The 14,431-nt window shown below is 39.2% G+C and overlaps 1 protein-coding gene across 9 annotated transcripts in view; it reads left to right on the forward strand.

The window, feature by feature from the left end:
* Window positions 1-14,431, forward strand: part of LDB2 (LIM domain binding 2) — a 328,763-nt gene that overhangs the window by 256,125 nt on the left and 58,207 nt on the right. For all 9 annotated transcript variants that reach the window (XM_084889093.1, XM_084889100.1, XM_084889094.1 and 6 more), the window contains exons 3-5: window positions 1,713-1,885; window positions 10,737-10,859; window positions 13,093-13,176. In XM_084889093.1, coding sequence (XP_084745219.1) covers window positions 1,713-1,885; window positions 10,737-10,859; window positions 13,093-13,176 — 380 coding nt within the window. The remainder of the gene's footprint in view (window positions 1-1,712; window positions 1,886-10,736; window positions 10,860-13,092; window positions 13,177-14,431) is intronic.

Here is a 14,431-nt window from a genome sequence, read left to right on the forward strand (position 1 = left end):
TAACTGGAGTAAATATGAAGCAATAACAACTCTATAAATTATTCAGAGACCAGTCATCCATGTCAGGATTCTTTAGATATTATTTCAGAAAACTGTTTGGCAGGGTATTCTTTTTATAGTGTGTTTTTCCCTAGTCCGTGTACAAAAGAGATATAGATCCATAAGGAATAGATTTAACACTGATTCTTTTAAAATGAAGTTAAACATTTTAAAACATTCAAGTGAAGACTGCATGATCTTTCCCACTAAAGCTCTCTTTGGTAATTTATTTATTTTAAATATTATTTTTGTCTTTCAGGAGGCCTTGTATAGGGAATGTAAGAGATTTATTAAAAACCTGGGACCCCTTGAGGGTGCTTTAGTACTTTGCCTCAAATCTGCACATAGGCAAAATTCCTGATATTATGAGTTGGGGTTTTCAGTGTAAGAGGATTTAAAATCTCTGCTGAAGCAAAGGACTTGTTAGCTGTTTCTAAGCATCATATATCAGAGAGAACCAGCTACTTAACAATTGCTCAACTGAAATGGGGCAGGACAGGGCACAGGGAATAAAGGAGACCAATTTAGACCAAGTGGAAGGTACCAAATTCTCTTCAAATGGGCCTTTTATCCTAGAAAGATATTCTGGCCAAGTCCAGAAGCAGACGGAATGAATAGTCAGTACTGACATAGGTATGGATCTCTGTACGTGCAGGTACAGCTCACTTTTTAAAGATTTCCCTTCAGTAAAACAGTTTAAGACACAGTGTTAGAAAGAATGACTATTTGTGTATTTGCAGATTTGGAATTAAAGACCCCAATTTTCTACTCACAAGTTATGTGACTTTGAAACATTCTTAATAACCTTTTTCTTTCCATAATAACGTGTTTTGTTTTGTTTTTTTTGTCTCAGCCCCCTATACTCATGGTTGTTCTGAAGATCCAAGTCTGAATGCCAAAATTCTTCACACACTATTAAGCACTACATTATAAAATTTTTATTATTATGACAACTACTACTAAAACATGATTGAATAAATGGCCTGTAAGCAATCTATTAAAAAGTCCAAGTGGGTTGGGTGTGTTTTATTTTGGAGAAATACGTTCATTTAGAGAACATACATGAGGTCCAAAGTAGTCAATATGTTTGTTTCCATTCTTTAAAAAATAAAGACAAGTGTCACATGATCTCACTCATTTGTGGAATCTAATGAATAAAATAAGCTGATGAATAAAACAGAAACATAGAAGCATGGAACAGGCTGACAAATCTCAGAGGAAAGGTGGGGGTGGAAATGGGTTTGGGGAGGGACTAACTAAAGAACTTATATGCATACATGCATAACCCATGGACATTGACAATAGTGTGGGGAAGACCTGGGTAGGGGGTGGAGGTGGGTTAGAGGAGGTAAATGAGGAAAAATGGGAAGATCTCTAATACTTTCAACAGTGAAGATAAATTTTAAGAAATACTACCCCTTCCACTATTGACTTTCCAAAGGACACAAAATCTGGAGAGATGACTGTACAAATTTTTGTCTGAATAGCTGAGGATTTCATTTTATAAACTATAACCCAGAAGGGTCATGGCTATTTGTAAAGAGAAATTTGCCTCCTGCCATCATCTCTTGCGATGACTTTTTATCCAGTTGCAGATCTGGCGATGGTGTGGGGGGTGTTAGACCAGCCAGATATTTTCATTCATTTTTTGTTTGTCTGTGTTTCTCTCCCAGCTATCGGCAGGACCCTCATCCCCCGCTACTTTAGTACTGTGTTTGAAGGAGGGGTGACTGACCTGTATTACATTCTCAAACACTCGAAGGAATCGTACCACAACTCGTCCATCACAGTGGACTGTGACCAGTGTGCGATGGTCACCCAGCATGGAAAGCCCATGTTTACCAAGGTAAGGGGCCATCTCCAACATGGTTTGTTCTTCTCTGCGTGTATCCTGTCTAATAAAAGAGAAACATGCAAATTGACTATACCTTCATTACACCCATAAGCTATGCCCACCAGCCAATCAGGGAGTATGCAAATTAACCCAACCAAGATGGCAGTTAATTTGCATATGTAGGCCAGAGCAAAGACTGAAGATAGCATAGAGCTGCAGAAGGGAGTGAAGCTCCAGAGAAGCAAGCAAGCGGGGTTGCGGAGGAAAGAGAGGGAAGCAGGGGGGTCCGGGGAGAAGAGAGGGAGGCAAGTGGGCCTGGGGAGAAGGGAGGAAAGCAGGCAGGGCAGCGACCACAGCAGGAAGCCCTATTGAAGGAATCTTCCTGCAACGGGCATCTAGTTTAAGGATAATAATAGAAGCTTTCTTCTGGAACTTTGAGCTGCTTTCTCATATCTTAGACACTTTCAGTACTGTGAAGTGATCTTTTATGTTTGCAACACGGCTAAACTCTTGGTGAACACTGTTCTCAGTTGTGGGCATGTAAGGTGGAGTCAAGCATGATAGAACCTCAAAATTAAGGGCAAGAGAAGGTCAGCTGCCTATTAAACCCAGGTTACTAAATTAGAATGTTAGTTTTTATGCAAACGATCTTCTACAGGTAAGAGAACGTTCTCCCAGTGTTGATCGTCTGATTCAGAGATACACTCTAGTTTATCCAAATACCACATAGAATCATAATAATTGTCATGATACCATTAGTTGCTGAAGAAATTCTATATGTTGCTGAAACTGAACATTTTTAAAGCTAAATTCAGGAGGACAATCCAACTTACCATAACTCAACTAACCATAATCTTTAAGGAACACAAAAATATAAAAGAATTTAGGAAATTTGGAGCTTAAAGGTGATTTTTCCAAATTCTGAGAAGTTCTATGATTGGTCGATCAGCAAGTGAGCAAGAAGTTATGAGAGTGAGAATGAGAAATATGGGGAGGGGAGGAGGAGGATCAGATAAAATTTTGAGGCAGAATTCAAGGCCCTGTGAAGGATTTGAAATGAAAAAGAAAAAAACTCCACCTTTGACTTCTCCCATGCATAAATAATAACCATATGGAGTACTTCCTCTGGACAAAGACCTTTCCTGAACATTAGAGTTAACCCCTTTATATCTTCTCCCAAGTAGAAAAATAGCAAGAGCAAATATTTAGTCACAGAATCTGGCAAAACAGAAGCTTATTTTTTAAATATATTTTTTTATTTATTTCAGAGAGGAAGGAAGAGGGAGAGAGGAAAACATTAATAACGAAAGAGAATCATTGATTGGCTGCCTCCTGCATGGCCCTTACTGGGGATTGAGCCCACAACCCAGACATGTGCCCTGACTGGGAATCAAACCATGACCTCCTGGTTCATGGGTCAGTGGTTAACCACTGAGCTATGCCAGCCAGGCACAGAAGCTTATTTTAATAAACACTGGTTCGTTGCATTTTGACTAAGACTCAATGTGAAATTAATTTTTAATATGAATGATAGCAGCTATAACTTTTTATTAAAACACCAATGGCCACACCCTCTTTATTGTTAAGGGAAGTTGAATTATCAGGGTTAATGCAAAAGCCCATATTATAAAAAGAACATGTGTTTGTTGCTTATACACAATATGCCCAAAGAATAAAAATAAAGTGTTTATTATTTATTTAAAGTATTCCTTGATCTTATGTTCAGTTTCTTCTTTTTGCTGTTCATAATGGTATGAAAAAAAACTGAAGGCAAAGCAGGTCATCAGATGCCACTGATTATATGATCTCTTGCCTTGGCTAATAAACATTTTAAATGTGGGGGCGGAAGCTGGATTTTCTCTTTCTTCCTCTTTGACAGTTGGGCAGAGAGGAAAGTTGTCCTTCAGAGACAAAGAAGTTTCCCACTGTGTGCAGAGCTGGTGCTGGGAAGGGTTTGCTCTGTGGAAAGGCATGGTCCCTTGGGTGATGGTTTAATGTGTCTGTGTCTCATTTCACTTTGGAGACTTAACACATCTACTTAATCTTGTAGATCAGAGGGATCCCCAGTCCTCACATCTAGTGTTGCAAAGTCCAACACTGCAGAGGAAGCCTTTCTCTGCTGCTTCATGATCTTTATTATTGTTGCTAGAGGCCTGATGCACGAAATTTGTGCAAGGGGCTCAGGCCCCGCTGCCTGGCAGCTGCCTCTGCCTGGATGCCCACTGCTGTGGCTTCATCCGGAAGGTCATCCAGAAGGACGTTCGGTGTAATTAGTATATTATGCTTTTATTATTATAGATTTTTGTTAAGACTTAGTGTTGCTTGTACATATCTCAAGAAAAACATCCAAATTTCTTATGCTTTAAGGGAGTGGGGAGGGGGTTCCATGATAATTAAGTAAAATTTTGCCATAATGGAGATATTTACAAAACCTGTGGCCATTGGTAGACACATGTATCTTGCAGGGATCTTTTTATATATATTTCCTTGCTTGCTTGCTTTCTCAGGCCAAAACTCTTCTATAAATGATAATAGTCAGTTGCTCTAAAGATGTAGTGCTATTTATTCAGGGCTATTTTAAAATTAAAGTGTCCCATTCTCCTGGTGAATCGATGAAGTGGTGGGGTGTTTTTTTTGTTGTTGTTTTGTTTTGTTTTGTTTTGTTTTGTTTTTAATTCTAATGAAGAAACTAGGGTTTTCTCTATTGCATTCTTCCTCATTCAGGAATGCTCCCCTCTCACATGTCTGAGTAGGCATCCAAGGCATTGCCCCCAGAAGACCTGTGCATTCTCATGTACCCAGCTCTCCCAGCCTAAAGCTTCAAGTCTTTATTTTATTTTTATTTTTAAATATGTTTTTATTGACTTCAGAGAGAGGAAGGGAGAGAATGAAAAACTCAATAAGAAAGTATCACGGTTAGGCTGCCTCTTGTATACCCCCACTGGGGATTAAGACCATAACCCAGGCATGTATGCTGAACTTCCTGGTCCATGGGATGATGCTCAACTTATTGAGTCACACAGGCCAGGCTATCTTCAATTCTTTAGATCACCCATTTGATTATCCTCCATGGCAAGACCATCTGCCAAATCTTGTAATGAATATTTCCATACTGTGATGAGAAATATTACTTTCTGGGAAATGTAGCTTAGCTATGTGGACTTCATCCAGATTCTAATTATACACATTTATTTTTAGAACATTTGAAGTTCTCTTTTTTTCCCCTCTTTAGTCATTATTATACAACCCAAAGAACCTTTCCCATTTTCCTTTTTGTTCTTATGTTAATTAAAAATAACTCATCTCTGTGTCAGAAAATAATCAGGCTATTTAGTATAAAACAGTGAGTTAATGAACTTCCGGTGTGACAGAGAGAAATAGTTTGGAAGCTGATGCTTTGTTTTTTTGGGGGAACTGGCTATTAGTTAGTACATGGCATTACTTAGCACATTGTCCTAATTTAGACTATCAATAAGCTCTAATTCCCCAAGTAGCATTTGAGCCAGTGGTTCTGAGTTGCTTTTATGAAAATTTGGTCAACTGGTGAATCAAAAATCTGCCACAGTCCTAATCAACAGTAACACTTAATATTCCTCAGGAGCATAGTACACATTTTGCAATTTCCTGAGCCTTGCAACATTATAGATAATGGATAAATATGTAATTAGAATTTTAAAACACACATTAGGAAGCCTTTCTTTTCTGTATTCAATTTCAAAACAAACAGAAAACAAGGCTTAATATCAGAAGTGCAATCACCAAAGTTTTTACAATCAAAGACCCTCAAATTGTATAGCAAGAGTGCAATACTGGCAGGTGCAGAGATGAGCCCTCTCTGGGGTATGTGTTGGGTGACTTTTAGGTTTTACAAACTAGAACAATAATTACAGCCATTAACACCTTTATCACTTCTTTAAACACAGACTTATTTGTTTTTTGGTATCAATTATTTATGATGAAATGGTTTGCCACTATAGCCAGTTATCAGGGAAGTGCTATCTGAATACTTATTCTTGTCTTTGACCATTAGCTCATCATTCTACCCTGAGCCACTGTATACCACATTCCACTCCAGGATTTGGACTTTTTACTCTTATTCTGAATACCAAATTATTACAGATAATAGCCATATTGCTCTAATATATGCATATATGTGCATTTACACAAACAGTGTCTCTAAGTAAAATACAATGAGCTTTTTGCAACTGTTAACCTAAAAGCACTAATTAGTACTTGCTGGTTGGTGAACCCATAGGTGTTGGGGGAGAGTGGAGCTCTCAGGGTATGGAATCTCCTTTTCCCTTCCCACATACTTTGCCCTCTGCATCTCTTCCAGCTGGCTGTTCCTGAGTTGTGTCCTTTTATAAAAAGCTAGTAATCTACTAACTAAAATAATAATTATTATAGCACTATTCTGTGCATACTGTTTCAGCCATTAAGACCAAGACAATTAAATAAATACACATTAAAAAAGCGCATTTTATTTCATAAAATCTCTATGAGCATTGTATTATATATGTAACTACATGGTCCATATTGCTTCACAATTAGTCAGAGAAAGAAAAGGGTTAAAAAGCTACCAGTTAGTTTGAGAAATGTTCTTTTTTAGTTCTCTCTTCCCTGGCCTAGTCTCAAGCTAGCACGTGACATGCTGAATGCCTGCCAGCCTCTTTCTTGTTGATCCTCCGGAGACCATCTGTGCTGGGGGCATTGATTAGAGTGTGTCTGCTGGGATTACATCTTTTCGGTTGCCATGCCAACTAATCAGCTGATTTTGGTTACCACAGAAACAAAATGTCAGAGCTCATAGCACGGTAACATGAATTCGGCATAACAGAAAATGTTTTCTTAATTGGGGACCCTTTTGATTTTGGATGCCAAGTGAAAGGCAGTATTCAAAAAAAAAATGGTAACTTTAGATAAAAGCTACATTAATTGTATTGATTAAGAGGAATGCAGAGAATTTTTCTAAAGGGAGAAAACATTCATTCTCCAGTTTAAGCTATGCCCATTTTTTATTATATAACTATATATATATAATTTTATTGTATATATATATATATATATATATATATATATAGAGAGAGAGAGAGAGAGAGAGAGAGAGAGAGAGAGAGAGATAAAATGCCTCCATTCCATTTGCTGATTGTTGCCTATAAAATAAATCACAAAGATTTCAATTTCCTTTAAGTTCCAAGAATGGGGCAGGAGGCGAAGAGGTTTCATAGGGCTTGGGAGGAGGCTGTGGGTATACTTACCTGAGGAAGACCAGCAGTGACCAAACTTCTTACAGTCTTTCATTTAGAAAAGCACCCTACACCGTCAACTCAGACTCAATCCTAAGGTCTATGCTATTGCATATGATCTGCCCTGGATAAACTGACTCCTTGGTTTGGTCTGAGAAAGGAAGAGCCCAAGGCTGCTTGCAACTTTCCCTTTTGTAGCCCCCATGACAGTTGGACTGCAAGCAGTGTCCTCAACCAGTGTGGTGTGTGATCTCACAGAAAACAAAGGACACAATTTAACTTGGCCTACCAGATCTCTAATCCAGGCATTCATGGGAAGGACCACATCCAGCTCTTCCCATTATATTCTCTCCCAATACCGGTAAATCAGAACCTACTTCTAATCTGCGTTTGTGGTTCCTAAACACAAAATAAATAGATTAGATAATTTAGAAGCACAACTTTAACTGGGCTAATATTTGTTTAAACACCCAATAATCCTCTTTCTTAAAGGAAACCAAAACAGGATTATAGCGTCCAAATATTTCTGTTGTGTATGGCGAAGGTATTTCCCTGTCACTTGCTGGCGATGGTTCCCTCCTTATTCTGAAAACCTTCTCTGCAAGTAGCTTCTGTCATGCTAACACCCAGGGGGATTTGTGGGGCTTAATCTCCGTGTAACTCTTGGAAACTCTTGGTAAATTAATTCTAATGCTGAGATGCTCTAGGGAGTGGTTTGGGGGACACTAAAGACTTTCCTATTTCCGGGGGCTACACTGTCATGGCTAAGATCAGAAACAAAGCTCTGAAGAACACTCATCTGAGGAGTGTGGGGGCAAGGTGCCCAAATGCCTGAAATTACCCACAGATTTTTCTAATTGGATTTGAGTTAGGGGTCTTCACCCAGATTATCAATAATTATCTTACAGTGCTTCTGAGACCTTTGATAAAATGAAAATGGCAGGTATTCATAGCATCTTTTTTAAGCAGTGCCCTATCAACACATCATTGCTAGTTCTTCTGTACTGGTCTTTGCAGCTTGCTTAAAGAAAATACTCCCTTACATTAGAGTCAGCCAAAAGCACAGAACTCAGTGCCTAGGACAAAATTGGAACTCAGTATGGTGGCTTTTGTGTATTAAATTCCCAGAGGGAAAAATGAGTGTTAATATTTTATAAAAGGTTGATATAAATTGTTAAATACATTCACAGATGATAGTTTTAGCTATCGTTTCAGAAATGATCATATTCCCTATTGAGCTTGTTGTTTGTTTATATGTGTGTGGTTGTTGTGGTTGTTTTGTGTGTGTTTTTTCCAAAGCCTTGGGTAGCACAGTGATTTCCAAAGTTTTATGTGTTTGTTTTTAGCACAGGAAACCTTTCCTTGAAAAAGCTTGATCAGAAGCTCAGTGTGTGAAAACAAATAAAACTGAAGTTTCTGGTTGAATTTAGAAGATGGGAAGGGATCTGGGAGTCCAGGTGAAACCCAAGGTCTTCTAAGCAGAGCCCCCGAGATAGCTCTCCTGAACCACTACATCTCAGACAGCCCTACGGGTCTATGATTCTGTCTTCTTCAGTTGCATTTCTTTTATCATTAGAGCTGTTGTTTATAGCCAAATATGTACTTGCTGCAATCCTAGGCAGTCTACATACAAAATTCCCTTTAACGTATCTTTCCAACAACCCTGTCTGAGGATGTTTTTATCCTCATTTTATATATAAAGAAACTAGTATTTAGGGAGTCTGATGTTCCCAAAGTTTCAAAATGAGTGAAAAGTAGAATCAAGATTCGAATCTAGTACTTTCTGATGCCCAAGCCTCCATCCTGTATGTTGTACTGCTACTCTGAGGCCAGCATGGGCTGAATAATGAGTGGTAATGATTTAAGCTGGACAAATGTGTGACCACCACTGCCTATCTTACCAGTATAGTCAAATTAGGCTCAGTGGTGAGGGAGTGCCTAGTATTTTCTTCCATTTAAAAGTCATTAACAGTGAAAAGAAAGGCAAATAAAATAATAACTCCATGGGGAAAATGATTTGAATATCAAAAGAAGATTGAAAAGCTCCCCTATCATTAATCAGTCTATCAAGGAAGAGAGCTCAATAAGTATTTTTATTAATGATATATATTTTCTTAGAAAGATAAATTTTCCACACACCCCCAAAAGGCTGGCCATTTGTGCAAGCAGAATTTGTCATTATTGATACAACACAATTTAAGGAATAGACTCTAAATATGCTCTAACTTTTATGTAAGTAACTGATACCCACACACTTGGATTTAGCATCGCCCTCTGGGTTTTCTCTTTGGAAATGAGAACCTCTAGTTGGGTAACTTATAGTGTCTCACACTTAAGCATAAATAATTTTATTAGATGCTTTCTCCCAAAGTAGAATTAATTAAAATTAGAATAACAGCTCAAGCTCCTATTGTCAAAGGATCATGAAAGTGGGAATAAAAAAAGTTGATAGGAGGATACTACTTTGTGGGGTCCATATTCTGTGCATGGGTTTTGGAAATAATCTTGCTGTAAGATGGGTTTTGTGCCCATTATTTACAAGTGAGGAATAGGTTTTAGTTGCTGCTGATATGGTCGTTAATAGACCACATCAGATAAGCAGCTACACTGCCCTTTGAACTTACTGACTCTTGAGGTTGTACCTGCCTCAGTATGCCATGGATGAGCCACTTGTGTTCCAATTTGTCAAGATCCAGAGCCACCCAAGGATAGTCAGGGAGGCCATGTTGAATAACTGACATGTGAGTTGCAAAAATACGGTGTTCTCTTTCAGTAAAGGAAAATGATATACACTAGGAAGTGCAGGTTACTATGTCAGAGTCAAGAGGATAAATCCATTCTACTAGCAGGCTTCATTGCACTCTGTAACAGGAAAGAAAAGAGATGATACTGCTAGCAAAGAAGGGGAAGGAAGGGAAGGAGGGAGGGAGGGAGGAAAAGAGGGAGAGAGGAAGAGAGGGAGGGAAGAAGAAAAAGTGGAAGAAAGGGAGAGAGAGAAATACTGTTGTAATTAACCTAGTTATTAATAACAGGAAAGGAGCAAAGGGAAGGCCAAATATTATGGGCATGTCATTTGGGCAGCTTTGCCAGGAAGATGGAGCTTTACACTACCCAGAGAGCCATGCATTCACTCCCAGGAGATCGCTAGGGAAGGGAATGGACATGTGGGAGATAGACTACCCATTCCCAGAAAAGTTACAGGGACTAGTAAAGGTGTTTTCTGTCAGTCACACCCTGCAAGCATGGGCAGATTCAGGATACTTAATTCCCTGAACAATGGAGTTCACGCTCTTGGCTCTTGATTGACTCCTGGCTTATGGGGCCCTCATGCTCCTTCTTCCTGGCATTCACCCACTCACAATGGGGTAATGGACTACAACTAGCCTGATGTTAAACTGGGTCCAGCTACAAGATGGAACCCATACTCTGGACACTATCTTTGTTTTTAGTTCTCCCCAAATCCCAATTACACTTCTTCTAGGACTGGAGTAAGGGAAATGGAGCCTTGGAAACCCAGGGATGTAATTCTATGGAAATAAGAATCATTCATTGTCCAAAACAAAAATACGGCATTCTCAAAGTGCATAACCAATGAGTGTGTCATTTGTCTCGTCTAGGTGTGTACAGAAGGCAGACTGATCCTGGAGTTCACCTTTGACGATCTCATGAGAATAAAAACGTGGCACTTTACCATTAGACAATACAGAGAGCTGGTCCCAAGAAGTATTCTCGCCATGCATGTAAGTGCTTTCGTTCCTCTTCCACTCTCTTCCTTATTACCCCTCATTTCACTCTGGAGGAGAAGTGCAGTTTCTCTGTGAAAGAACTCTAGTAGTCTTCACACTTTATGTAATGAACTCTAAATGTGTGAGTTTTAACAATAAAGATTTATTTTTAAAAAATAAATAAAAAATAAAAAAAATAAAATAAATGTGTGAGTTTTTCCCTCATCTAGAGGCCCTTTTTCTCCTCCTTTGTTTTGAGTGTGGTGAATTCTGAGCCTTTTTTTTTTCTTTTGAAACTTTATTATTTTAAACTCTTAAGTTGAGGTTACCTCAATAAACAATTTATACTCTTTTTTAATTCAGTTTGGTCATTATCCAGTAATGCTCTGCCTGGGATAATAAACCTGTTATTTATAATCGGGGGAAGAAATAAAATAAGAAGTAAGAAAAACAGTTTCCAGTTTTGATTAGAACCATCTGAGGAGACATGGAGCTCATGGACCTCATCTCTGTGTCCACAGAAATTGGCCCTTTTGAACCAGTGTTGGAATGAGTTGGAATATTTGGGGTTCTCTTGGTTTTCATTGGACATAAATCACATCAGATTTATTGAACACCAGCTAAAAGCAAGGATGGATTTGATGCCAATCTAGAGACATGTTTTAGAGGGAAGACTTGATGGGAGCTAGTCAGGTACAGTCTCTGAAGGAGTCAAAAGGCATTGACTTAAGTCCCTCCTCCTTCATAGATGACACAGCATTTTCCTTGAAAAAGTTTGGGAGAAAAATCACTTATTGAGCCTGATTTTTAAGACCCCCAGATAATCAAAAGAGAATAAGTTAACTGTGGCTGGTACTTGTTGGGTGTTTTCTATGCCAGGCCTTGTGATGAACATTGTATGAACATCATAATTAACTCCTCCAGTAACTTAGAGAAGTGAGTTTTCATTCATTATTCCTATTTCAGAAGTGAGAAAACTGAGGCTTAGAGAAGTTCACTCAGTTGCCCAATGGTTTTTAGATTGAAAGTGGTAAAATCAAGATTTCAGACAAAACCAGTCTGGCTCAGTAGATAGAGCATCGGCCTGAGGACGGAAAGGTCCCAGGTTTGATTCCCGTCAAGGGCATGTACCTTGGTTGTGGGCACATCCCTGGTGGGGGTGTGCAGGAGGCAGTTGGTGGATGTTTCTCTCTCACTGATGTTTCTAGTTCTCTATTCCTCTCCCTCTCTGTAAAAAAAAAAAAATCAACAAAAAATATATATTTAAAAAAAAAAAAAAAGATTTCAACTCAGCTGGCTCTGACTTCGAAACCTGGGCTGATAAGCCAACTGTCTCCCAACTATCCAACTCCAGGCTTTTGTCCTCAACCCTTTCCTCCTGACTCATTAACCAGGTCTCTGCCCTTAAGCTTTCTTCTCTGACCATCCCCATACTCCCACTATCATTCTCTGCTGCTTCTGCCTCTCATGACCCAAGTTTTCTCTATTTTTAAAGCCCACTTCACATCTCCTCGAAGCAGTCTGAGTAGCCATTCTTATGATTCTCAAAATAGAGTCAGGAATCTGGGCCCTGGAATGAGATCACATAGGTTTGTATCTCAGCTCTTGTGTGACCTTGGGCAAGTGACATGACACCGCTGTGCTTCTAATCCCTCATCTATAACCTCAGTATAGTAATAGAGTCTATCTTGGAGGATTGGTTTGAGGACTATGAGTCAATGCATCTAAAGACCATAGAACAATGCCTGGCACATAGAAGGTCCTCTGCAAGTGTGACACGTGGCTGATAGCAGCAGCAACCACATATTTCCCTTTATTTATTATTCTCCTATTGTCTGACTACAATGTAAGTTCCTTGATGTGGAGCACAACTACCTGATGCATCTCAATATAGAACCAGCTCTTCCTGGCACATGAGAGGTTTAATAAATACCAGCCACATAACCAGAAAGGACCTAGAGGTGTCCTGGCGGGTCTTCACATCCCTTCTCCTAAAGACACAGGGCCTCTCATAGAGTAAGTGAAGTTGATTCTCCCCAGATGTGAAAGCACTGTTGGTCCACAAGTGTCCTTGAGCGTTATATGCATGTGTCTTGAAATGTAAATTAAATTATCTTCAGCAAACTGGCCCTCTAAGGAAAACCCACAGTGTCAAGATTGCATTTTTTAGCAGCTGTAGTGCAGACGGTGACTTTCTTGAGACCATCTTGCAGGGATAAAATGTATGACTTTTTTTTTTCCTGTTTAGGCACAAGATCCTCAGGTCCTGGATCAGCTGTCCAAAAACATCACCAGAATGGGGCTAACAAATTTCACCCTCAACTACCTCAGGGTAAGACCAATATGATGATTATATCTCCTGGTGAGTTGGAAAAGTACTTTACAGGTTTATATATTTCTTGAACAAAGGAGTTAAAATGAGGTAATACAGCAGAATGTGTGTGTGTGTGTGTGTGTGTGTGTGAACAGAGGAAGGAATTAAATTAACAAGCATCAAACCTAGCCTTTGTGCTGCCTCTGTGCATTTGTATCACTCTCGGAATGAATTATTCAAAGGCAAGCAATGTTTGTCATCAGATGCTTTGGTAGTATGTCCCTTTTGGTCATCTCAAGTTTCTAATGTGCTCTTGTGGAGTTTACGAGTTCTGCCTCTCCACCCAGGAGCAGTTCATCCTGAAGAGATTCGGTGTGCCCTCCATAGAGAGCCCCTGAAGAAATTTCTAAGTTTTCCCAGAGAGCTTATGTGTGACATTGTGACAGATTTTTCCGGTTTAAATATAAAGTCAATTTTTATTTTAAAAAATTAAGTGTTAGGGAAACACTCACTACCTACTTAATACTTACAGCCTCCGTATTTGGTCTAACAGGATAGCATATGTCACACCAGTTTTTAGTGGAATTGCACTTGTCACATGGTAGGCAAGAAATCTGGTTTCCTTCATAAAGTAAACATTGCCCTCCAGAGTTAATCAAAAGGTGGTGGCCACGGTCCACAGTCCTTTGCCTCTGAGTTGCTGAGTTCTTTATTATTGTGTTTAGTGTTCACTTCTCCAGGGCACCCATTGCATCCTAAATCTTATGCTTTCATTTCTTTATCCTTAAGTGCTCTGCAGGTTGGGGAATTTTGTTTTGTATTCATGGTCGTTTTGGTGTGTGTTGAAATGCTGGCATGCTTTGGCCAGACCTTCTCTTCTTTCAATTAAGAGTCATTTGGACAAATGCTTTCAAGTCATGCCACTCATTGACATGTGCCAGGTGCTTGTTAGATGCTGACAACTCAAAGGCCATGGCTCCGGCCATCAGGAAACTCACTCCCATGAGGATCAGGCCCATAAACAGAGAACATTATGTACAACATGGTAAATACCATGATAGAAGATTCCAGATGGAGTTATGGAAGTACAAAACAGAGACATCTCAGAAGGATCAGAGAAGGCCTCCTGAAGGAGATGATGCTTGAATTGAATGTAAAAGAATGAATAAAGGGAAAGCAGAGGAAAGGACAGGGAGGGCATTTCCATCTGAAGGAAAAGAAGGAGCATGGACTTGGGGGTGGAATGCCAAGCAGTTTGATAATGCTGTGACAT

This window comes from Pipistrellus hanaki (genome assembly GCF_964339955.1).
Source record: "Pipistrellus hanaki genome assembly, chromosome: 1".
NCBI classification, from domain to species: Eukaryota; Metazoa; Chordata; class Mammalia; order Chiroptera; family Vespertilionidae; genus Pipistrellus; species Pipistrellus hanaki.